At 39.5% G+C, this 25979-nt stretch overlaps 1 protein-coding gene and 1 long non-coding RNA gene across 2 annotated transcripts; one reads left to right on the top strand and one right to left on the bottom strand.

The window, feature by feature from the left end:
- Positions 1–51: 51 nt before the first annotated feature.
- LOC121333967 lies at positions 52–2888 on the top strand. The gene is made up of 3 exons (XR_005952387.1): positions 52–150; positions 939–1043; positions 2775–2888. It is a non-coding gene; the product is annotated as an uncharacterized LOC121333967 (long non-coding RNA).
- On the bottom strand, positions 2006–17905 carry BCO1 (beta-carotene oxygenase 1). The gene is made up of 11 exons (XM_041400808.1): positions 17785–17905; positions 14943–15071; positions 13532–13661; positions 12176–12323; positions 11166–11313; positions 9980–10200; positions 8874–9131; positions 7753–7855; positions 7069–7163; positions 5311–5422; positions 2006–5135 (listed from the first exon to the last, which is right to left on the bottom strand). The coding sequence occupies exons 1-11, from the start codon at positions 17846–17848 to the stop codon at positions 4963–4965; spliced, it is 1581 nt and encodes a 526-aa protein (XP_041256742.1). The 5' UTR covers positions 17849–17905; the 3' UTR covers positions 2006–4962.
- Positions 17906–25979: the final 8074 nt, after the last annotated feature.

The raw sequence follows: 25979 nt of genomic DNA, 5'->3' as shown, positions 1-25979 counted from the left end.
CCGGCATCATCTCCCCGCGCCGCCCCGCGGGGGCGGCCCGGCCCGGCGGCCCTCGGGCACCGCGGCCCCTCCGCGGGCGGGGCGGGGAGGGGACGGCCCGCGGAAATCTCGGCTTTGTCTCCTCACGGCTTTGGAATGTCACTCAAGGAGGTCCAGAGAAGGGAACGGAGCTGGGGGGGCTCAGCCTGGAGAAAAGGAGGCTTAGGGGGGACCTTGTGGCTCTTCACAGCTCCCTGGCAGGAGGAGGGAGCCGCGGGGGGATCACTCTTGTCCAGGCAACGAGCGACAAGACAAGGAAACAGCCCTAAGCTGCGGCAGGGGAGGTTTAGGTTGGACATTCGGAGAAATTTCTTCCCAGAAAGGGTGATCAGACATCGGAACGGGCTGCCGAGGGAGGTGGTGAAATCACCATCCGTGGGTCTAAGGAAAAGACTGGAAGTGGCACTCCATGGTCGGGGTGACACGGTGGTGTTTGGTCATAGGTTGGACTCGATGAGCCAGAGGTCTTTTACAATCTAATTGATTCTGTGATGCCGTAAAAATGGCCTTTTATTGGTTCCCTAATATGAGCTGGAGGTGAATGTTATGGGTGTAGGCACAAGGAAAAGTAAGAGAATGAGAATTAAATACAGCAAGACTCATTGTGGCAGTGTCCCTTTCCACAGCTGCCCACTGGAAATGTGGCCTTTTCCAGCAAAAAAGATCTTTAGGACAGTTCTCATGGTAAATTTTAGGCCGTTTATTATCGTGCTTAATTGCACATTAAGAGATTACTTGATTCCATCTGCTTTCTTAACAGCATCCAACATTAAAATAGTGAAGCTATTTGCACTGAGTGAAAGTGTTTCACAAACTGTGATCTGCTCTAAAACAGACACCCAGCTGGTGCTGCTGGGAGGGACCAGCACAGCAGCTCACTCTGCTCCCTGTGCTGACAGGCTCTGGGATCTCCCAGCCCCTGGAACACCCAAATGGATGTCATGCTGCCCATGCCTTCTCTGGAAAAATAACATTTTCAGAGGGTCTCATCTAATAAAGCTGTGGTGGGTCACATGCTTTTATTACTTGCATTTCAGAGAAATGTAACAAAATTCTATCATTTATTTAGTTTGATGGCGTCTCCAAATCATTTTACCACTCGGAAAATGAAGCAGGTTGTCTGGAAAAGACCCCATAGGAACTGAATTCCTTCACAAAGGCAGCCTTGTTCTTTCCAAGCTGGACACAATGCTGGTTTGTTGTGCAGATGGAGACTGCAGCTGGAACATCCTCACACAGCACCCAGCAGCCCAAACCTTGCACCCAGGGCCTGGGTGAAGGGTGTGCTCTGCCCTGTTGCAGCCAGGCTTTGCAGCTGAACACTTGCTGAAGTGCTCCCTGGCTGGAGAGGGGTCACAGGCAGGAGCACACTGCTGCAGCTTTGTTGTGCAGCTCTGAGCAAGAATTTTAGGAGCAGAGGATGTAGGACAGAAGGCCAAACCCACAGCAATGTGCATGAAACACCAGTGGCTCTGCAACACTTGTTGTACATACCCATTTACAAATATTAGAAGGCCACTTTTTTCATGCTTGGGTGTAATTATTCAGGATGTCAGGTGTAGGCTGAGGATCCAGAGGACACATTCTCAGCTCTCTTTGAGGGTAATGAAGGCAGAGAGCACACTGCTCCTTGGCTGCAGGGGAAAGATGTATTTTGCTTGTCATTAATACTCAGGTAATTGCAGACCCAAGGGAGCAGTGGTTTAAATTATTGCGAAAGCTGTCATTGAGTGGCCTGGTTATTTTGAAAAGAAAGACACTGGTGTGTTCCCCTGCCACCTGCACAGATTGGTACAGAGGAAAACATTGTTGCATTTCTGGTTTTTAAGGCGTCCTCGTAAACACTGTTTCTGCTTCCTCCTGTGCCTATGTGGGGCAATGGGAAAAGGTGTAACAGATAATATCCAGTTCCAGAGAACAAATTCATTGCTATACCTTGTTATTTGTTCCATTTAATGAAAGTGTTAACAAAAAAACCCCCACCAAACCAAAACAACAACAAACCAAACCACTCTATCAAGGTCCATTTGTAACATCTCTGAGGTAATTAATTATATGTATGCATACCCGTGGCCTGATTTTCTCACTCAACTATGTATTTTTCTTTTAATGGAGATAGTTATCTTTACTATTTTTTATTTGCTGTCACTCCATCTAGATTTGTGTTAAGCCATTATTATGATAATTCCATGAATTTTGTTGGGCTAATTTATGACTTAAATTGGTGCAAAAGAAGAATCAAACCTTTCTGGCCCTTGAGATTTCATTCACAGCAAAGGGTGTCAGAAGCAAACCAAATGACACTCATTACCACGTGCCATGTTACCACATCAAAAAAACCCCACGAGCCTTGCAGCCACTTGGCAAAGCATATCTGCATTTCCCCTTGCTTCTGTCAGCCTGGAAATGATAGTGTGTTACCATATTCAGGGTAAATGTTTCATCAGATTGGCATTGAAACCACTAAAAACATCTTTGAACAAATTTGTGATTAGCTGTATGGTTTTATTCCTATTGTCTCTGCTGCAGGAGGATACTGGGATTAGCAAATGCAGATTTACATCACTGTTTTTCTCCTCAGGTTAACTGCAAACTTAATGCCAATCAAATCCTGTGTAGTACTGACCAAGGGAAGAGGGCACATCTCATTTAAAAAATCATACCCAAGACAAATTCTTATAATTTATTTATTTCTACATGAATGTAAATAACACATTTGCTTTCTTTGACTACAGGCTTTTTTTATGATGAGTGTACCACCTATCCTGTCATCTCTACCAGTAAAAATTATCTCCTCAGAAGTCAAGCAATTCCTGTATACAAACCTATGATTATCCAAAAAGAACCCTGTGAGTACTACAGAAGAAATTCTAGAGACAAACTCTTAGAAGAAAATCTGTAATAATGGTTAGACTTTTGATTCACTGCCACCTTTTAATTCTAGAAATGTATTTGTGGACCTTTGTTAAATCTAAACTTTTTCATATGAAAAGAAACAACCCCAGAGCTGATGTTTTTTGCCAATATCACAAGTCAGTCTTCTCTTCCAGTACTGGTTCCATATTATTTACAAAAATGGAATTAAATTTCTTCTTTAGAAGATAAAGTTCTATTAAATACTAATGGTAATATGACTTGAAAACACTAAAAGTGACTATTTTTGCACACACCTTACTGAGGTGTTTATTTCCATTTTATGGAACATGTAAACATTTGAATGCCAAAACCTGCATATTTTAACTAGATCTGACCACAGTGTTTGGGGTTTTTTTTTACATTAAAAATAGTCTGTATATCTTTATCCTAACAAAGTGCAAAGACTTGCAGAGGAACAGAGGACTGGTTGTTACAGAGCAGACAGGAGCTGTGGATGATGTTGGTTCAGTTCCTGCTCTGCCACAAACACGTTAAGTAATCACAAACAGGCCACCAAGCACAGATTCTCCTGTGGTGGGGAGGGAATAAATGACAACAATTTCATTCTGTTTCCTTCCTATGAAGCACTGTGAGCAGCACAGGCACTGAGGGGATGTGTGTGTCAAAGTGAGAGGTACCTGAGCTGTGTGGTGATACAGACAGACCAGATGAATGCCTAAAATGGATGGATGTGCACCTGGTTTTCTCCATCAGTAAAAACGCCTCCAACAGCAAAGATATCTACAATGAGAAAATAAATTTCAAAGCAAAAATGCTCTCACTTAGAGAAAAGCCAGTAACTCAAATTAGGAATACAGTGGTGGTGAGGGGGGGGGATGGTGAGAAATGCCATTTCTTTAACACAACCAGTCACACTCTGCTTGGTACTTGAACTTTATGTTGAAATGTGCATTTTAATTGTTACTGTGAGTCAGAGTTGTGCACTTTTATTAGGAAGCATCTGGTACAGGCAAGGATAAACACATGTGAGAACATGGGTGCTCCTAAGCAGACATAAAGCAAATGCTTAGCTATGGCAATAACAGCTTCTAGTGTCAGCTACTGTGGGGTTCAGATGAGGCCTAAATTAGATCTTCCACTCTTTCCCTAAACTGTTTGTTGCACATGTGTGTGTGAGTTCTGCTAGGAATACACTGCCCTCATTCACATACATACTGCTATCAAGAGAGAATAGTGGCAATAGCAAATACTACAATTCTTCTTATCTTTTACACAATGTAATCATCTAATTACATGAAATGCCATGGCAGATATTCTGCCCAAGGAAAACTGATTTAAATACAAACTGCTTAAGATTGAATGTCACTAAATTATAACTGAATGCTATATATAACCATGTACTCTATTTCAATAAAGTTCCTAGGTTTTGTCAACATAAAAGCTAAAAATACACCATGAAATTAGAAAAGCTGCGGGGAGGGGTTAGGTTCTGGGTAAGAAAAATGTAGCACCTCAGCATCATACTTTGGTTATGGCAGAGTTTAAGAAATCAAGCACCAAGAGAATACATTGCCATGCATTATTGGTATCATGGTAGATAGTTTAACATGAGGTTTTCTGTTTTCTGGCAGGAGACAACTTTCATTGTCAGCTGAGTCTTGCAACAGCCCATGGAAGTTGCATGACCTGCAGACGTGTGACTCATGCCATGTGTCACCCTATGAATACAGTACTTCATTTGCTCAGAAAGTTTTGCTCTACTCAAATAAAACATTTCTTGTTACCTTTCTCTCCTATTCCTTGCCCCACAAGCTGTATGCAACATTAGCACTTATATTGAAATTCTTCTTTTGGAATAGTGATGTACCATTTGTGCACACAATCATTTGTAATAAAGTAATTTCTGTCTCTTTTAAGAGATTATATGTAGATATTGAGGATGTTATAATTATCATTTCTGATCATAAGAGAAGGCTGTTCCTGAAGGATATTTTCCCACCTTCAGTAGAAGGTTATGTCAGTCTGTGCCATACAAAAAATAGATTTTTACTCAGTCTCAGTTTTCGTGTCTTGCTGTGGTATAAAGATTCCATGCAGGTCCATATGCATTTCCACATTTACTATGGCTCGACCCAGCTCTGTGAATGTTTTAGCATCCAAGACAAGTAGGAAGGGTGGATCCTTTGGATCAGTCTTCACAACACAAGTCAGAACAACACCTGTGACATACAAATGAAGAATTAGAAACATAGGAAAGTTTCACTAAGCAGAAAAGATCACCCCATCTCAAAGTGGAAGCATCAACCCAACTTTCTTGACTAAGAATATTGAATCTTGTAAGATTTAATACAAAACTCATGTAACCCAGCTTTCAGAAGGTTGCCATTATTTTACCATCATCCTCTTCTTTTGCATCAGGGCTGGGAACAAAAACAGGCTCGGATGGCCAGCAGTCATCCTGTCCCCACTGGAGCATTTCCTTTGTCTGGGTATTAAATTTTGCAATCTACATGGTTGTGACAAAAAAAGAAAAATATCAGTGACCCTGACAGTGGCTTTTTCCAAAGGTACAACATGAACAGATTGCTGGCAGGGGGACCAATGTTAAGAGTTAAGGCAGGTATCATCACAAGAAAAAACATCTGGAAAATGTTAAATTTTGGAGTCACATTCTATGGCTGCATAATCACACAATGTTCTTTTAACTTCATTTCACTAGATTACAATTGCACCTTTCATTTATGGGTGTTTAATAGTTCACAAATGCTAACAGGCCACAAGAGACCCTTCACTGTAAGTAATGCCCCTCACTTCAGAGAGCCCAAGACACAGAATATTTAAGTGACTTGTTCCAAATCTCTGAGATTCCATAGTAAAGCAGGAAACAGGATTTAAGCTTGTCATTTTCTAATCCTGTGAGTTATTTTCCTTTTATTGCTACTTCCATATTCCTCAAGGCCTTCTGCTGGGCAGTAGGGTAGATAGGCCAGAAGAAAGGCTGTTCCTAGTGAGGTGTAAAGATCAAACCAGTGAGGCAGACACTGGTGTTTCCTGAAGGACCAGAGTGTGGATTTTCATCCCACTGAGTGGCCAAAGCAATGGCCAGAGGGGATGCCTGGCATTTTCAGTTCAATTCCATTAAGGCCTTTTCTCTACCCATAGAGATGCAGTTCTATTCTTTTCCATTTTGACCTTTATCCAAAAAAATACGTTTACACAAAAGTGAAACTATTCAAATTACTGGAGGAAGAATTAGAAAGAATTCTCTCTCCTAGCCAAGATGACAGCACTTTCACTGACAGACTTTACCTAAGGATTAGGTTGTTGTGCTTGCGTTCATTAAACTGCAACTGATGTGAAAAAAGATCTTCCTACCAGCACCTTTTATTATGTTTGAGTCAAGCAGAGATTATCTACACTGTAAATAATGAACTTGCATTTGTTTGAGTTATTGTCAGATGTGCTGCAATAAATTTTCTTGCATCATGCAGAAATCCAGCTTTATTTTGTAATCAGTTGTGGTAATTATATGCAAGAACCAACAGTGACTGCAATTTGTGCTGCCTTGTAGTCACAGAACAGGAATAGTAAAGAGTGAGTTTGTCCATATAATACTCATATATTTAAATCTTTAATTTATCCTAATTTTATTTAATCTTTAAATCTTAATTAAATACTTTCCCTGTTAATCTATTTGTACTCCAGGCTGTCTCCTGGCATCATGCACATGTAAACAAAGCATTTGCTACCTCTAATGGAGAACTAGCCAGCAAAATATAAAAATTAGATATTGTTTTAATATTTAAAATTTATTAGGTAGTATTGCAATATCTTATTTTTCTGCTAGGCTTTCTAAAGGGAAAAATATTAAATATATACATGTAAATAATACTGCTTTTTCCTACTCTCTCCTTTGTAGCTCCTGGCTCATCACAGAAGGTTCAGCCCAATTTAGCAGAAAAGTGAGGACCTCAGTAGCTATTCAAGAGACCTTCATGGAACATAAAGCTGGAGTAAGAAGCCTGAGTTTATGAATACTTTATGAGGAAAATGGTACAACATGAACTTATGAGAATTTAGGCATTTCATGTTTCTTTGCATATGAATGGCCCACCAATGGGAAAACACTGACTTTATAAATGTTAATTATACCCTTGTAGGAACTGGACTCCACTGGACTTGTGTTGCAAAGACATGCTTGTATTTTTTGCCATTGTAGTCATAGTTGATGCGAGGCAGTTCTATCCCTGCATAAAATAAAGTTCAAGACTTAGGAACAAGACAAAAGAAAGCCTCAAATGTACCTCTACATAGACACACCAATCTTCACAAGGTTTTGCCCTGTAAAAAACCTTGGAACTACTTAATAAAGGTGTTGTATAGACTTTCAATGTCTGAATTTCTAAGAATCTGAAGATGGGTACTAATAGAAGTAAGCCAGGGCTGTTAGTTCAAAAGGCAACCATTTTTTATTCTTAGACAGTCATTAGACTGGAATTTATGAGGGCTTTTCTGGTTTGGGTTTTTTTTTCTTTCTTTATAACTGGGATAGAATTGGAGGCTACCTTTCTAAGAAAAGACTTTCACATTAGGTAATTTTGTATTTACATATTCCTGTTATTATCCCCAGATAAAGGGTTAAAAATCCTCTTTCAAAGACAATCTTTATAAAATGCAGCTAAACTTGAAGTACTACTTGTAACAGACTTATTTAACTAAAATTACTCTTTTAATAAGTAGATTTGCAAGGCATATTAATAGTTGCAAGATCAGACTTGGAATCCTGTATTAATACAAAACTGATGTAGTATCAGATATTTAAAAGATCTATCTCACCTTCACATAGTATTTCTGGTTGGCAATAGATGCTTCCATCTTTCTCCTTTACAGCAGTTGCAGTAGAGGGAAGTGTGACTAAATTAGAATCCACTTCAGCATCCTGAAAGAGAAAAATGCTGGAAATGCCATGGATCTCTAAAAATATGCTTCTAAGTTAGATTTTTCATCAGGTTTGATATTAATATTAACAATTTATGGCATTTTAGGTTCTGAGGTTTTCATTCGAAATCTTGTTGCACTCAGAGTACTTTATTATAACATAGAATAATTATTTTGAATCAAGAGTCCTTAGAAATGTTTAGATACACACAGCCATGGTCCAGAAGTACCATAAATTTGAGAATTTAACAAAAGAAGATGGCTTTCAAGGAGCAAGGTGTCAAATTTTCACTAGAAGGCACCAAGGTTAGGTTTTTGCACCTGCTAAAAATCAAGTGCAAAATAGGTGTGATATACTCTATAACGTCCTACTGCTAAATTCTTAAGATTGCAGAACAGCTGGTGTGATCCAATACATCCTTTGTCATTGCTGCAGAGCTGTTTCTGAGAAAATAACAGAGCAGCAATGTTCTAGGATGCAGAAAGAAAAAGTAATACCCATTCCAAAGGTAACAGGCAGAAACTTGCCCAAGTTGCTGGGCAGTATAAAATCTTCCCTGCAAATAATGATGTAAAATGATGCTTTAAATTAAACGAAAAGATAAAATCTTTTCCTCTATATATCACACTTAAATGAAATCTTCTAGTCTTAATTGAACCACTGCAGCAGTTGGGAGCGTGCATGTATTGTATGTGGGCTTCTGCTTCTTCTTCTATCTGCTTCTGTTTGATGGCATTTAACAAATATTCTCATTGGGAAGAAGATGAGATGTTCTTCACAGCCCTGTTCTCCAGAGAGGATGGTGTCAGCACCAGGATCCAATCCTCAGAACCATGTCCAGCTGCCCACTGCCATTTCCCACAGGACACACAAAAACCAAACCTCCTGCAAGCTTTGGGTATCATAGAATCAGAAATTTACACATAAGGGCTGGCAAATAATAATACACCCATTATTCACCCTGATGTATTTTAAATTACCAAACAGAAAACAGGTTAAAAAGTGATTTTCTTTCTACCTTGTCATGCTGCAGAGGAACCACAAATCTTTTGCAGGCTGGTATGGAGGTAAGTTTGGCATTCTCTTCAAAGTCTTTACTCAGGTTTTTTAAATAAAACATGTCATACAAACTATTGTCTGTATAGGCAATAATATCAAAAATAATGTGGCCATCCTCTTCATAAGCATTTACATGGTGAAAAAACACCATAGCATCAGTGTAAAACTTCGTGGACACTTCTTTTTTAGTCCTCCTGTCTATGAAGTGGAACCAAGTCTGAAAGAGAGAAAACATTAATTAAAGCCATTCAGAATCAGCAAATAGTTATTTAGAAAACTGTTTTCTAACGGTAGCCATCAACATTCTAATCACTCTGTATTTGTACTGAAGGATATTAAGAACTCAGGGTTTGCTGCTAGCAGAGAAGGGGTTCCATCCTGAAAAAAGCACACAGTAAAATGAGTGTGGAACAGCTTTAAGCTCATTTTACTGTTGCAAATTACTATTTGGGCTAGGCTGAGGATTGAAGCTTTCCAGAAAAAACTGGAAAATCCCCTGCTCTCTTTTTAAGTTAAATAAATCTGCCTTGGTTGAGAGTTTCTGTGGTGCTGGTGCCCTGTATCTCAGTAAGTCCCATGTGTTGATGCCCAGAGCACATGGAAATGAGATCCTCAGAAAACATTTTCCCCTCAGTTTCCACAGGGAAAGACTCTTCTTTTGTTCAGTGCAGGCTTTTCCACCAGTGGGGCTCTCCAGCACATGCAATGCACCTGGAGCAGATCTCACCCACCACAGACAGAATTTTGTTTGGACCAGGAGCAACTGGATCTGTCTCAGATGCTAGAGCAGATTGGAATGTCCCTGCTAGCACAAAGTATTTCTAGCAATGCCAAACTATCCTCTCTCTCAAGAGCTTCAGCCTCAGATATTATTTGAGAAATTTTTGGATAGGGGAGACTATTCCAGAACATACAGCTTCTAAAAAAACCGTGCAACGTGAAAGTCAAGGTTTGAAAAAAAAAAAAAGAGTGACTACTGAAATGAATGAACTAGATGAAAAAGAGAACAGTGTGGAAGAGGTCACTGGCCTGCCTGATTCCATTGCTCAGCAGTAAGAAAAGTACCTTATCATCCTTATTAAAGGCAAGGCAGGAAGCCCAGCTCACACCTCGGATGTAAGCAGTTGCCATTTTGAGAATATCCAGTCTGAAGGGCTGCTCTATGAAGATAATGTAGTTCTCTGTGATCCCAAAGCTGTGGTAGTAGCTGGGGTGGAGCAGAGAGCGAGAAGGGACGGAGCAAACCACTTCCAGGTGCTTGAAACAAGATTTCTTCTTTTCTTGTTCTGAAGATGAGTGTTAAAAATTAAAATTATATTCCTAATAAATTCCATTCCAAACTTGTGCTTGGATTTCTACCAGGCAAGGAAGAACTGGTTCCTCTCAGTTTTATTTGCATTTTCCTGTTAAGAGTGTTTGTTTACTCCTGTATAATTAACATAGAACTTTGCATGCAGGAACCAATGCAGTGAAGTCACTGCTGGATCCATTCAGGCACAGCCCCCTTGTCTTGGGATTTGATTCCACTGATTACTGTCTTCAGAAAGTAAGGAGGAGAAATATGTTGAATTAAATCAACACGTTTAAAAAGGGGTTCAAATGCCTCTGTGTTTTTTAACTTTTAAGGAGATGTTCCCAAATTTGAGCCCCAGATAGAAATTGGAAACTGGTCTTTCAGCTGTGGAAGGCCTCTCGATTGTTCAAGAAGGGACAGGCAACACAATAGCAGCTGATTTTCAACAACACACACCACAAAAAGATCTTGAAGGAAAAAAAGCATGGGATTTGCTCTGTGAACAATGGACAGCATTTCAGCAAGGGCCAGTATTGGCCAGGTTAGAGAGGAATTAACTCTATATGAGGTTTTATTTGGTATCATGCTTCCACTATAATCATAGTATCAGCATTTGCAGAGAATTTTAATTTACAAAGAAATTAAAATTTACAAAGAAATTAAAATTTACAACTTCAAATTATATGTACTGCACTAGAGAGAAAATTGTTTTAGAATCTTCATCTAAAAGTAAGGTTCTTCCTACTGAAACACCCTGTTTACACAGTACTCAAGAAGAGCCTTTGTAACAGCACTTGCCCAGACAGGCTAAGCAGTTAATATGAAGTTCACAATAAGTTGAAATTAAGAAAATGAACACCATTGGTTACTAGAACAGCTGTATCACCACCCTTGCCCTTTGAAGAAAAGAAATTGCTAACAAGTTTCTAGAAAATACTAATAACACATATATCTTACCTGGCACAGAGGAAGGAATCTTAAATAGAAGGTATTTTGTCCTCCCTTTATCAACTATTGAAGTGCCCATGTTGAGAACATTTCCAGCACTGTCATAGTGTGGGTGAGAAGTTGCCAAATTTACAGCTACGTATTTGTTGTAGTCAACCTGGAAAATGATACAATAAGGGATTTGAGAGACGTGTGAGAGAATGAAAATTGATCTCAGCTAACAGCACAAAACCACCAGATTTTTAGCCCTGGCAGCCTTATATTGGCACCTCATTTACAAATGGCTTTGAAATTTAAATAATTAAACCAAAACACTTGTGTAGGTATTAAAATGATCTCCTTATTCAAGGCTAAATCAAATTACAGAATCTGAATTAGAGTCACTCTCCCTTGAAGCCACATAACATCAGGGAGGATTAGCTAAGCAAGTTATTCTACAAATGCCCATTTCACCCTGAAAGCACTTTATTTAACAGAGCTGTCTGGCAATCTGCTGGAGCTGAAAGATTTCTATTTTATCTCAAGTTTGGAAATTGTAGTCAAACTGTAGTGTGAGCTAGAAAAAAAAAAAAACATTGCATATATTTCAATATCTCAAGTTCTCATTTTAATAATTAAATAAAGTATTACATAAGGCCCTTGAAAAGTAGTCATATAACTGACCTACTGATTTTTTAATTGCGTAAATAATTTTATAATATAATAATGGCAATCACCCAAAATAATCACGTAACTGTGCTATTATTCCTTCAACCTTCCTAGATTATGTACAAGTGAAATTGCTCAAAGACCAGCTTTTTCCAAACTAAACGAGATTTAAATTTTAACTCAGGAGTTCTTAAAAGATATCTTTTATCTTTTGCTATCTTCACTATTTCACTTTACCATGATTTCAAAAGTAAGGCAACTGTAGAAGAAAAGTATTTTGTGTCCTGAACATGTAAAAGGATCCTTATGAGTCAGCCTGAAATTTATTAATCAGCAGACAAAGAACCAGAATGACAGATGGTTGTTTGTACCTTTTCCAACGTCTCCAGAGTCTCTGGATTAATTTTCCTGATGAAGTTAGTCTCACCAGTAGCATAAAAATCATCCCCAGCTTTCATAATGTTGATGAGACAGTTGTCTGTGAACTCAGGAATGGTGTGAGACAAATAGGAGAATGCCCTGTCCAGAGGGAAATTTCATTAGAGCCATGGAAGCCAGAGCTGCCTTTCCCCCACACGGAGCACAAGTGACCCTGCAGTGCCACAGACCTGGGGCTGCCTCTCCCTGCTGTCTCTAGCTCCCTGGAATGGGTGGGAAAGCAGAGGAATTCTCCAATGCCCTTGGCCAGGGTTAAGGACATGCAAGTAACTTTTTGACACACAAATGGGCATCCAGGCCCATCCCCACTGTCAGCTCTAGGACATGCACTGGTTTATCAGGATGGGCTAATTACACACTCTCCTGTCCTGTCTTGGGAAAATTTGGCCTACCAGTTCCTACCTAAAAGCTGGTAAGTTTTTCAGCTTCATTAAATAGATTCATATCTCCCAATGGAATATTTTTGTTACCAGTGTTATTCCATGTCACAATTATGATTTCCAAGAAGATTGGACATCACATAGGCTTGACAGTTTCCTTTATCAGTGTATGATTTCATCACAGTCACTAGAAGCCAAGACAAAGTTGCTATAACCCTCTTGAACTTAAAATGCCAGAGTTATTCTATTGCTATTGGAAGAGGGAAGAAAATCTCATCTCAGGGGAACAACTTACAACATATCAGCTCTTTTGCAATAACTGTCTGTGTATGTGTCCTTACCAAATATCAGGTTCGAGGTCACCAGAGGAAGCTCAGTGACAAGGAGAGAGGGGTGACCTATTTGCACTTATTAGTGAATCCCTACAGCCAATTTTACAAGACTAAGGATAACATGATGGCCTACACCTCACCTTTCTGTTAAACCATCTTTTATCAAAATGTTTTTCTATTTTTTTTTGTAGCTATTGATGCTCCTTTTTTTTTTGTTGTTGAATAGACTTTGTATTAATACCTTGCCCATCTCTACATATTTTTCTTTCTTGTTGCTTCTCCCCTTACAGAGTATCAAAATGTTTCACTAACTGGAGAAAGAAAATGTTTGTTTTTTATATAATCTACTTGTGTTACTGAATGAAGCAGCAAATATTGGTGATAAAATGAATTAAAGATATTTGCCTTAGTCTAACCCATAGGCAGTTCATATCTCTCGGCCTTTTCAATATTTAGCAATTGTAAATTCACAAATCAACTAGTTGTATTTGTACATATGTGCAAAGGTAAACAGAAAGACATCTGTGCTGAAGAAAGAAGCAGATAGAAGAATCTTATTGGGAAAAACATTGCTTACTTGGCAAATATGTTTTTGCATGGATCTGGATAAGCCATAGTCCCAAACTCAGACACCATGATTCTGTTTGCTTCTATGTTACAGTTGTACGTGTCACTTCGGAGATATTTACTTCTGTAGTAAACTTCACCTGAGGAAGAACAAACAGCTCTCAATCACATTTTATACTTAATCCTTCAAAAATTAGCAGAGGTAGAGCCAGATTTTCTCAAGCAGCTGCCCTTTAGCCAGCAAGAGTTTGGAATGAAACCAACAATGTCCCCAACTGCCTGCTTTAAAGGCTTTATGGCTGCTGAGATTGGTAACAATTTGTCAAGATTTCCTAACTCCCACTACTAATACTCAGGAACTTTTGAGGGGAAAGAAGGGATTTGGATAAACTGTTCCAGAAGATAAAGCAATGTGTGCAAAAATGATTAATTATACAATCCATTTACAGGTGGTGAAAAAACTCCTGTATTGGCAAAATTTAGTTATGGGAGTAACAGATTGCTTGAAGGAATCAACAGTTTAATGAATCACCACTATACTTGAACTAACTGAGCTCTGTTTACTTTAGGTAAGTAAGATATATTGGCAATTTAAAAAACACTGATTATTTCTTTACAGGTTATTTTGTTGAGGATTTAGAGCTGGACAGGCTAGAGATCCTGCAATGACATTAAATGCTTCCAATCACAGAAATGGAAACTAAAAAGTAAACATTAGTATTAGAGGATAACAGGAATAAATCCCATTTTTTAATAGATACATTTTTTTTGCCACAAGAATCCAGGTGTAAACCATCCTGTCTCACACTGTGTTACAGCTGAATGGGTGAAAAATGTTGTAACTGAAAAAAAAAGTTGTTTAGGGCCTGTCTTTCCTCTGTAAGGATGACAAGCAGGAGGAGGGACTGTCACATAAGTGATGTTTGACATGTGAAGTGACACAGTGGCCCAGTTTCTCTCCTGGCAGCTGTTATAGCTGCAACCAAATCCCAAAAGGAGAGTGCTGGTCCTCCCTGAAACTGGGCTGTTGATCCACAGCAGAACAGCCTCTGGGCACCCCAGTCCTTGTGGCTGATCCACTGAAAACCACAGAGGTTTTCTTGGCGCAGGTGGAGGCAAAGGCTGCCCTGCAGTGACCTGCCCAGAGCTGGGTGTGTGCTGTGCTGGGTGACAACAGCACTGCAGAAGGAAGGACAACTAACATCTCCCAGCAAACAGCCCTGCAGAGACATTCCAGCTACTGCTGTCAAGAGTGAGGGTCAGGGGGTGTGTGGAGAGACCTTCCCCACAGCAGTTCCCCCTCTCACACCACTGCAGACAAAACCCACAACACCCCAACCCAACTACGAACACAATTAGCAAAGTGAGGCACCAAAATATGGGTTGTTGAGTTCCTTTCAATCCAATGTGCAACAACTTACCATTTTTAAATGTAAAGCTGTGCAGCAGAGCCAGGCCATCAAACCAGTGGTTGTACTTGCTGTCCCCTATGGTGTGCATCCCTGGGCCATTTCGGAGCAGCATCCCTTGCAACCAAGTGGGCAGCTGCCCTATAAACAAAAAGGAGTTACCAGTATCCATTCATTTAGGCAAGGAGAATGTTCCAGGATAGTTTTCCTAAAGGCAGAGGTTTAATTTAGTCAGACAGAGTGTAGGTGTGCTGAGATTTGCAGTACCATATATTATATTGGAGTTTGGGTTAACTAAAATTTCCCTTACTCAAAAATGCGGCACATTCTGTTGCTATCAGAGATTACTATAACAAAATGAGACTGCTGAAATGTAATTTTTTTAATTATCAGGAAGTAAATAAAATTGGACTTTCCTTCCTGCATTCATATTTTAAAGTGATACATTTAAACACCCATCTACTTGTGCCAGAAAAAGCTCGAGCTTATCAGAAATAAACATATTTTATAGGTTATATGATTTGCATTGGCTTTCAGCACATCAGCTTAGATTTCAGGCTAAATTAATTCCACTAAAATGTCATTAATTAGCTTATACAGCACAGTATAGTGTCATTTGGGGAGTACTTTTGTGACACTAGTAGTTTTGTACACAAATAAAGTATAGGAATATTGTACTGAAAGTGTATAAGTGCTGTTGAGACTTGAATCATAAATGTTCCTCATCAAATCCCTGCAAGAAATGCATCGCCTACCACTTAACTCACAGAGTAATAACAATTAAAAAATGTCAATAAGTTTAAAGAGATGAACAAAGGCATATCAGATATTAAATAAAAAGCTTCACTTGCTTCTTTGTGCCTATGACTCCTGAGGGAACATTTAGGATCTCATACTGCTTCTCTACACAATTCCTGCACTGGGTATTGTCTTTGCATAAAAAGCTCTTCAGAACTTATATTTCTCCTTATCATTTAGTTAGTGATCCCACATTGATGATTTTGACAAACTTTCTTGCTAAAACCCCTTTACAACAGCTAGAAATGTCCTTCTATGGGCCTTAAAAATGAACTCATTCCAACCCCTGCCATGGGCAGGTCCACTAGACCAGGTTGCTCAAAATCCCATCCAACCTGGCTCTGAGCAATTCCGGAGATGGGACACCATCATTAGGGCATAACTCCATTAGGGTTACACTTCTGGAATACCTGAGGTACATAAAAATTTGACAAAATGGAGGAACTGTCATCATCATCAACATTATTGCTGTTGTTGTTATTTTCTAAAAGAGCCTGGAAAACTAAACATTACCTCCCTTCTAACACAAGAAACCCCAAGGCAATAACTATAGCGTACTTTCAGATATGATAATTTTGCTGGGAAAGGTAAGAAGGGGAAAAAGATATTTTTAAAGCACTGTGGACTTAATTCAGTTTCTGAAATTTCTGGTGCAATTCCACATAATTTCTGACATAATTTCAGTATGAAAAACAAGCAGCAAAGGGTCAACTAGTGAGGTTTTCAGATAATTCATCTTAGTGGGAATTAAGCATTTCTGTAAATCACACTGGGCACCAAATCAACATCCAGAAGTGCTTATACAGCTTTAAAAATATGGGCCTTATGCTTCTCTCTAATGGTTGAGGACACATTAGTGACACAGTGAAATCCCCAAATATTTGGACTTTTATTAACTATGGTAACAACAGAATCTCAGAAAATCACACGGCTGTAGGAGAGCATGGGTTAAATTGCAGCTGATCTTAGAAGTGTGATACATATTTACAGTCTACATATTGAGTAACAAGGAGCCAAAATACTGGCAGAATTCAGGACTAGCAAAATATTTGAAGGGGTCCTGGTTCTTTTTTATTTTCTTAATCAAAGAAGGAATGTCTTGTATGTATAACGTTACCTTCTGAAATACGCAGTCTTTGTTCAAATAAACTATTGCATAATACAGATCAGGTCTGATAAGCTGTTTGTTTGCAAATCACTTCAAATGTTTTGATAGTAAGTTGTTATCTTGAAAAAAAATAATTGAAAGACATAAACCCATAAAAGCATAAAATAATTCAAAGACATTAAAACCAAACACTTTGTCTGACTTGACACAAAATCTTTTCCAATTCAGCCATGAAACTGAACAGCAACAAAGCCCTGCAAGTTTTAAGTTTTGTACTTGGGAATGGCAGATTCCTACCATTTCTTGGACTACATATCACAACACAGCCAAGATTTACTAAGTAGGGGTTCCCAGCAACAAACCTCTCCTGTAGCTGTAGGGAAAAAAGTCTTCTGTAAAGTAAAAGAATTCGGGAAAAATAACGGGTTGGTCGGGTGTCATCCCTAACCTAGAGAGCCACTTTAAACTGCGTCGCCGAAGGATACTCCGCAGTTTTTCCCGGGTTATCTTCTAAACCCTCTTTTTTACGCTGTCCTGTGGCATCCTGTCCTGGTGCTTTGCTCCTTAGGAGTGGCAGTGGTGAAGATTTTGGAGCCCGTGCCCAGGAGCCCCGGGAGAGCGGAGGGCAGGGAAGGGTTACAGAGGAGAAACGAAAGTGGGAGCAGAGCCATGGGGGAGGGGGTGGCCGAGATGGAATCCCCACCACCAACTTCAGTGAGCCCTGTTCAAACAGACTTTCGAAAAGTACACAGACATGCTCACGGAGTGAGAAAAATCCCCCAGTAGGGTCACAAATATTATCTGAGATCAGTCCTTTAAACAAAACTCCCTTGCGCCTCTCTCTCAGTTTCCCTTTCCAGCGCTCCCTCGGGTGAAGGAGAGTCGCAGTTTTTACGGATCGGAAAACACCAAAACAGCGGCTGGTTTTACAACAGATCTTTCACTTACCCTGCACCTCAGCTTTTATGGGCTCTGGGTGCTCTTCCTTGTTCCTGCCATAGAGCGTGTCCATCTCAGAGGGAACGCGCGGTGCCTGCGCTCCGCCCGGCCGCTCCTGCCGGCGCCGTGGTCCCCCCCAGTCTGGGCTCAGAGCGGCTCTTTCCTGTTACATATAAAGATAAGGTCAAAGTGCAGCCCGAGCTGCTGGCTTATAGATTGACTATTTATAATAGCTGATCTTTAATCCCTAGAACATACACTCTAATTCTTGCACATTCGTATTAAAATTAACTCTTTCTCTGGCTCGAAGGGGAAATAAGAAATGTGTTGATTCTGCTGTTTGCTCCCTAGGAAGGTGGCAGAGGGAGGCAGGCACACCCAGGGGACAGCTGGAGTGCCTGAAACATCACCCGCAGCTTTCCAGGTAAATGTTAGACACTGCTAGGGATGCTTGTGCCATTGTTTGGTAGGGAGAGGAAAAGAAAAGAAATCTCTGATCGCTGTTCTGGATTTGGCACTTTGGGAGTGACAAACACTTCAGAGCACAGGATCATCCTTTTCTTTTCATTCTGTGATTTTAAACTGAGCTGTTCTGTAAATTAACAAATTATCACCACTGAAAAGTCATGTGATATATTTCTTTATGTACAAGCTGTTCCAGAGTCAACTGAATAGCACATCTTTGAACTAAATATCTTTGCACTCTACCATATTCTCCCATATGTGACCCAAATCCACCTATGAAAGTATGGCAGGATTCCATAAAACTAAGGCAGAGTTTTAACTTCCTGCTTTTGTTTCTAGATAAGGTACTTAACTGAGTTCAATGTTGTTAATTTTGAAATCCTCTGGAAAGAGAATTATTTCAATATAAAGCATGTGATTGCAGAGTAAATCTTAGGCTCCATTGACCATGAAGGATAAAGAAAATCTTTGCACAATTATATATTATGCAATTTCATATGGGGTAACCCTAAAATCCGATTTTTTCAGCTGAATCACCATTGTTCCCAAAATGTTTAACATCACTTCTTAAGACTGACCTCTTAGAACTATAACAGATATTTTATTCAAAACACAATTTGTGCTACAGATTCTTCTGACACACTTATTATACATTGTTCCTCTTCTCCAAACCTCCTGTCTGTTTGATGGCTGATCTTCACTTGGGAGATCATCAGGACAGCGCGCCTTGGTCTCTTTTTGGAAAGCACTGACAGAAGCAGATGATAACAAAAAGCCAGATTAGAAGAGAAAATATATGGTCTTTGTTTGAATTAGTAATACTAATAAACAGCAGGATTGAGCCAGAAGGCTATAGGAGATGAAGGGATCAAAATCCACATATAGAGATACAAACACACAGACATGCACATCCACTGTACATGAGCACGTGGGTACTTGCATACGTGTGAGAGTGTGTATGTGCATTCATATGTTGATTCACTTTATACACAAAGCCAAGTAAGGGATTTTTCAGCAATGTTAGGGACTGAAAAGGACCTGGCAAAAAAACAAAGCTGCCCAACTCTACTCTCACTAAGCCATGGGGACTTCTTCCCTCTCCACAATGTTCTGTTTTGCTTTCATATGTTTGTTTCAGTGTATCCTCATCCATTTATGTCTAAACTCTTAATGCTGCAGTTTTAATTATCTGACCTGTGAGATGTCTAATCTGTAGTGATATTAGGATTTCCATGGAGCAAGCAAGTAATAAAAAGATTAATTCAAACCTCTTTTGCCTCCCCCACCTACACCACCAAGTGTTCATATAGGTTAAGGTTCACCCATGATGAGATAGTTGGAAATCTTTTAAAAAGTTGTCTGAATGGAAGAACAAGGAGCTGCAGATATCCAACAGCTTCTGAAATCAACCTAAATATGTTTGCTAGATAATTTTAGGTGTCTGTGACTGAAAGTTTTGTCTCATATGTTGTACAACTTATATAAAGAAGCTTTATGAAGTCAGTTCTTCCTGCTTGTCAGTAAAAAAATACTTCATTTACCAGCAAAATAATTTTTTTGTTGTTTTCATCACACTACTGACAAATAAGCAATTTAGTATAGTATGTGGAGATTAATTTTCTTTCCAAGTGCGTGCTTTCCTTCCCTTTTACATTGAAATGGCAAAATATCAAAGCATTGATTTACAATTATGTGTAATTATCACCAGTAGAGGATATGGATTAGGTGACTTTTCTAATTTTATTATTTTCGCAATGTTTCTTCTTGTTGCAAAATATAAAATCTTAAAATATAAATCTTCCCCCAACCAAATCTCACACTTCTCTCCACAGTTTCCTCTCTCTATTCACCCTCCATGACAGCATTTTTGAAGTCACCAGCTCCCCATAACGTGCAGATTTGCTTCACTGTATTTCTCTCTGCTCTAAACAGCTGTGGAGTGAAGGCCACAAGCTGTTTCCTCTTGGGCCCTTTCTCACTTTCACTTCCCTCCATTCTCTGCGTGCCCTGAGCTTCTCTCCCAGACTAAAAGGGCCACGGATACATTTTTGGAGGCTGGAGGTTGCATTTTGGATGTGATCTCTGTGGATAATCTAAACAAAGCTTTCCAAGGCAGCAGAGCTTGTTAGCTGCATTTCTAGTACAACAGTAATGTCATTGACGTGTGCCTACCTTTGTACTTTTGGTTCATTTAGCAAGAAGCAAGTTATTGCCTTAGACATCACAGAGAGACCAATAAAATTCCTTATCTCCATTATACTTAATTTATTTTAATCTCAGTCTTTTGCTCATAGAAATTGAGTTCTAATTAAAGCCCATTAACAAAGGTCAAATTGACTTGACACATATGACTTTAAGCTGTGCTAAGAACTTTCAGCTATCAACAGTTATCTATTACTAACAAATAAAACTCCAACAGCAAAACTGATATGAACTTAGGAGTTGTTTTTGCTGAAATCACACTGATTGCTATCTCACTTTCTAGAAACACAAGTTCTTATCTTTGTTAAATACTCTTTTATTGGCATGATCTCATCTCACCAAACTGCCACCAGACTATTTAGAATCACGTCCCTTGTACCGTCCAGATATAATTGCAAACACAACCTACTAATGTAGTTTGTTCAAATTTAAATAACAATAGTTTCCCTATATTATTCTGACCAGGTATTATTTGGGTGGAAACTGCTTTATCATATTGTTTTGCTCATTATTTGGACAAAAATAATTGGTTTTGTAAGATTTTAATTTCCTTTATAAGATTTTAATTTTGGGGAAGGGGAGCTTTTTGTGGGATTTCATAATTTCTTTGATAAACAGAAGTATTGCTTTCTTTTTTACAGTCATAGTTTTAATACCTACCATGAGAAATATTGAATTGTTCATTAAAAAAAAAATACATAAAGTAACTTAATATTAAAACTCTTCAAGTGCTGAGGCATGGAACTGCTGGCCTACCCATCCTGAGTATCCATCAGACTGAGCCTGCCCAAGTATTTAAACACTAGACATGAAAACAAATAAACAACCACAGTGCCCACATAAACTTCCTTGCTGTAAGACTTCTAGAATCTTATTTGCACCTTTCAACATCCCTATTTACATGTTTTAATATGTAAATTACACAGTTCAGTCATGTGTTTTCAAGTGGGCAGAATGACAGTGTGAAAGTCAGCACTCACTTCCATGACTGAAGGTGTAGAAATGGGGTCACAAATGGGTACAATGACAGAATGTTGCTGCTCTATCCTACCTAGTAGCCTAATGTACATCTTTGGGGGAACATAAAGAAAAACTCAAAAGGACTGCTTTCTGGTTTTAGTAAATGGCAACTGAGTGTAGAGGGCTTAGCACAAAAGCAGTGTTCTTGAACAGAGAGGCTGCTGGGCCTCCAGTCCTCTCATTATGGGGATTGTGAAGCTGATCTCTCTTGTAAGCTGTTGGAAATCTACTTGTAAGAGACATTATCAATGAAAATAACTTGTAATAGAGTTTTTTCCCCTCCCTGTTTCCATGCCATGTAAGCTCTGAAATAGCTCATAACAAGCAGAAGAAAAATGTGTAACCAAATTAAATAAAACAAACAAGAAGTGGAAACTGAAACACCTTAGAAGTCTGGCCAGTTTTACACTTATGGAAATCTGGAGAGAGTGCAGAGACAGTGGCTGAAAATGATGGCTGTAAATTCAGATCCAAGCAATTTATTTTACCTCTGTGTGTGGTGGGCAAAGTCCAGTCCATTTGTATCTACCAGTTAATATTTTACCCAAAGAGGGCACCTTTAACACTTTGAACAGTTCTCTAATTAAGATATTAAGGCAATGGCAGATCTAAATTGTGCCACTTAGTCAAATACGATCACAAGGACACATGAGGTGTCATCAGGTTCTTGAGATAGCTCTGCTCCTTTCTGTGTGAACTTGGGGCTCAGTTTGGCCACCAATAACCCCAGCTCAATAAATGTTCTTATGGGGCCCACTCATCCCCTTCTTCCTATCAGTCAAAGTTCTGCTCTGAAGGCAATAACACAGGGGAAAGAGCTGGGAAAGAGGGAGGGACTGAGGCATCAACTGTGGCAGTGAGGAAAGGCCAGCCATGAGCCTAAAGGCATTGCCAGACACTTCCAAGGGGACAGTTCCTATGAGAAGACCCCCAGGGACCTATCCAGGTGACAGCTTATCCAAGTAACTATTCACATCTTATAAACAGAAATTATGTTCAAGCCAACAGCTCCTGAAGTAATCCTACTTATCTTTATCCTGACCTCATCATGCCAGCCATGAATGTCTAATTTAACTCTTGCACCTTGTACAGATAAGAATTGTTTTCCCTGATTTTATAAACAAGATAACATCAAAATTGCAACTTGGCAGGGATCACTGGTAAGTTCAGTGTGTTGCCTCATGGAAAATTAGACAGTAGAAGCAACAACAAGACCAAACCCTTTTTCAGTCAGCAAGAGCTGGGTCTCACCATCAGGATAAGCAGCACAGGAGAGCAGCAAGGAAGGAAGTGGGGTTGTGATCCACCTTAAACTAATTGGCAGATGGGCATTTTTAAAGACAGCTGAAGAGATGGAAGGTGTAGGTGTAGGTGTAGAGTCTGCTCAGGACTCAGTACTTCCTACCTATCAGGGTAACAATGTTCTTCACACTGCACAAGTTTACATGACACAGTAAAATGAACTACTCATAATCTTGTCTCAAATACATGATACCTGAAAATAATCTGTTTTCTACCTCAAAGTCAAAGCAATAGAAATAAGTTTTCCATTTTTATGTTTATTCAATTAATAAATTAAACACAGAGATGTTTATATTCCTGATAAAAATCAGTATTACATTCACTAATATTCAGGAATGTAAAGATGGTAATATCCTCCTATAGAGAGTAAATTCACTTGCTCTTCCTCAAGGCAAATGAACAACAGCCAAAATGAACAGGGGTGTGATTTATTCCTTCTCTTTGGCAGCTCTTCACTTCCTTAATTCTTCAAATCTAGCACTTTCTGGTCTCTATTATGGATTGTCAAGCTATTCTGCAGTGCTGCAGTTTGAATTACAGGACATTCTCAGGCTGTCCTGATGCAGCTGTGATCTGTGATCTGCACTGGGGTGCAGACCAGGACCATCCAAAGACAGTGACTTCTTGCATAAAAAGTTATTTTTAAAAAAAGTCTTTCTGTTGACGAAGAATGCAAAAGACATGTTTCCCACAAGCAGGTAAGTTCAAGAAGCACTGTTTACCTGACATCAAGTGAGTTCTCACTTATGAGTGAAAAGGATTTTCAGAAGTTTCTCTCTTCCTGGAGATCCTAGCTGCTAATTTTGATGCCTTAAAAGCAGCACTTTCTTTTCAGGTAAATGCTTTTCTCATTCTTGTGGTAAACAATAAACTGACAGAATGCTTTCCTGGCACTAAAGTATAAAAAGTATAAAAAGTCACCAAACTGCCAAAGAGGGAAATTGTCTTTCTTCCACTCTCCATCTGCTGCAGGCAGCTGAAGGGTAACTTATAGCAACCGTAGATTAGGAAAAAAATGCACATTGCTATAGAAATTGCCAACAGTAGACTCACTTGGAGAACTTGGCTTTATTTGTAGACATTTCCAAACCTTATTTGTTCTTTTTCAGGGCTTATTTCAAAATCTATCAAAGCCAGAGACAAGACTTCCATTAATTTCAATGCCTTTGGAGCAGATTCACAGGGGAGAGCCTGTGGCACCCTCAGCCCTGGCATTTTTAGTATGTTCATGTAGTCAGATTTCCAGCAGCAGAGGAAGAACTGGACAATGCTACAGAACACATTTGTCATAGAAGTGAGCTCCTACTGGAAATGTCTGCATCACCAAGACAGTACATTTAAGTACAGTGTCCTCCATCACGCCCGTGCTTTCAGAAACAGGCTGTGTTTTTCTTATCCAGAAGGATAAAGTGGGAGGGCTGGATGCCAGCTGCTGTGAAGCCTGGCAAGTCAGCAGGGCCCAGGAAGAAGCAGGGAGTTTGGAGAAAGCATCATGCAAACACACGGGGGCCAACTAACTTAAGAGCAGCTGCCCTCAGCTCTGACTGCTGCAACAGCTCCAATATAAAACACTTGGATTGGGTGTTCCCAAACTGAAGCCTGTGAAGATTTGTATGGGGCCAGAAAGGACTCCTAATTTGCAGACAACCCCAAGAGAAGCAGCTGATAAAGTAGTTACAGTTTAATCTGGGAAGGGGATGGGTGTCTGGACCAATTAGCTATTTAGAATATGGCTTGGCCTTCTCCAGAGCTGGGAAATCCAGTCTGAAAATTCACTTCTTAGCTGCTCCATAAGCTCTCCCTATTAATAATCAGAAATTCATGTGGGATCTGCTCCAAGGGCTCCATAGCTGAACTGTTGATTACAGCCATGGTGAGAAAGAAGACATCCAGAAAAGTGTATTTTCTTCTCCTTTCCTCTCATCCCCCACAATTTTCCTACCCATTAAACACTTTCCAATTAACTTTATCTTAAAAACCCTGATAACAGTCCTGCTTTTTCCAGCTGAGCAAGACAGCCATAAACAGGAGGTCCAGAAAGGCCTTGGGATTGAGGTTCACTCTCAGATGGGATGGGCACTGCCTTCAGCCCAGCAGTGCAGTGCAGGAGGCATTTCTGCACTGCAGGAATCCACCAAACACTGCTAATTCCTCTGTGCTCTGGTAACTGGCACACTGACCCATGTCTAAATATAAGTGCCTGTTCTTTCAGTTTTGGGTTATGGTGGTATAAATTAATAATAATGGCATCAAACTCAGTGGAGTTAATGCAAAGGACAGGAGGATCACAATAGCTAAAATCCTTATGTGTACTGTGCTTCTACTAAGCTGCTGGCTTTGTAAACCTGAATATATTTCATAAGGAAGTTGAGATGCATTTAGAGATTTCAGCCCCTAAACGTTGCTGGGCTTGTTTCCCAAAGTCCATCATCAGCCTTTAGAATGTGCTAATAGGGCTCTCAAGTAGTTCTGATTATTAAAGCAATATTTTCATCTTTCCTAAGTCATTGATTTAAGTTATAGCCTTCTCTTCTGCCTCCCAGAAGGTAAAAATACTGTAGCTCCAAAGAGCTGAGCATCTTATCCTTTAAGGGATGATGGGAGCATTTCACTTGGGGTGTGGAATTCTAAGCAGACACAACAGTTCAAAATGAAGCTTTATTGGAACAGCTGAGATGAATCTGCACATGCATAAACAGCAGGGCAGGATGGATCTGACACAGTAATTATAGACATTGCATTAGCATCTAAAGGAAGCACCTCAATAATTATTATAAATAAAGCAATCCAGACCAATTAAATGTATCTAGAGAAGCAGTGTGTTTTCCCATCTCATAACTCCTTATGCTTCTCTTTTTTTTTTATTCTCACTATTTTATCTCTTTGCTGTTGTAAAGCCCTCCTAACTTCAATGTTCACACAATGAAGCCTTTGATGCAGGAGCTTTATCTCACTTTTCCACATGTCCAACAGTAGCATATATCAACTTTATCTTCTCTGCTCACAAGGTTTTACAATGATTTAATGTCTTCTCCTCAAACTGATCTCAAATGGGATGTGACAGTTGTACAATAGAGCTCACAGGGCTCAGTGCAGGGACTTAGCATCAGCACAACACCCCACAGGCACAATCACAATTATATATTAGAAGTTCTGTTCTGTTCCATTCAGTGCTCTATTGCTACTGTTGTGGCAACCAACAAAGAGGAAGGAGA

The sequence above is a fragment of the Onychostruthus taczanowskii genome, unplaced genomic scaffold, assembly GCF_017590055.1.
Source record: "Onychostruthus taczanowskii isolate IOZ18803 unplaced genomic scaffold, ASM1759005v1 scaffold18, whole genome shotgun sequence".
NCBI lineage: Eukaryota > Metazoa > Chordata > Aves > Passeriformes > Passeridae > Onychostruthus > Onychostruthus taczanowskii.
This window is presented reverse-complemented; position numbering and strand designations above follow the sequence as displayed.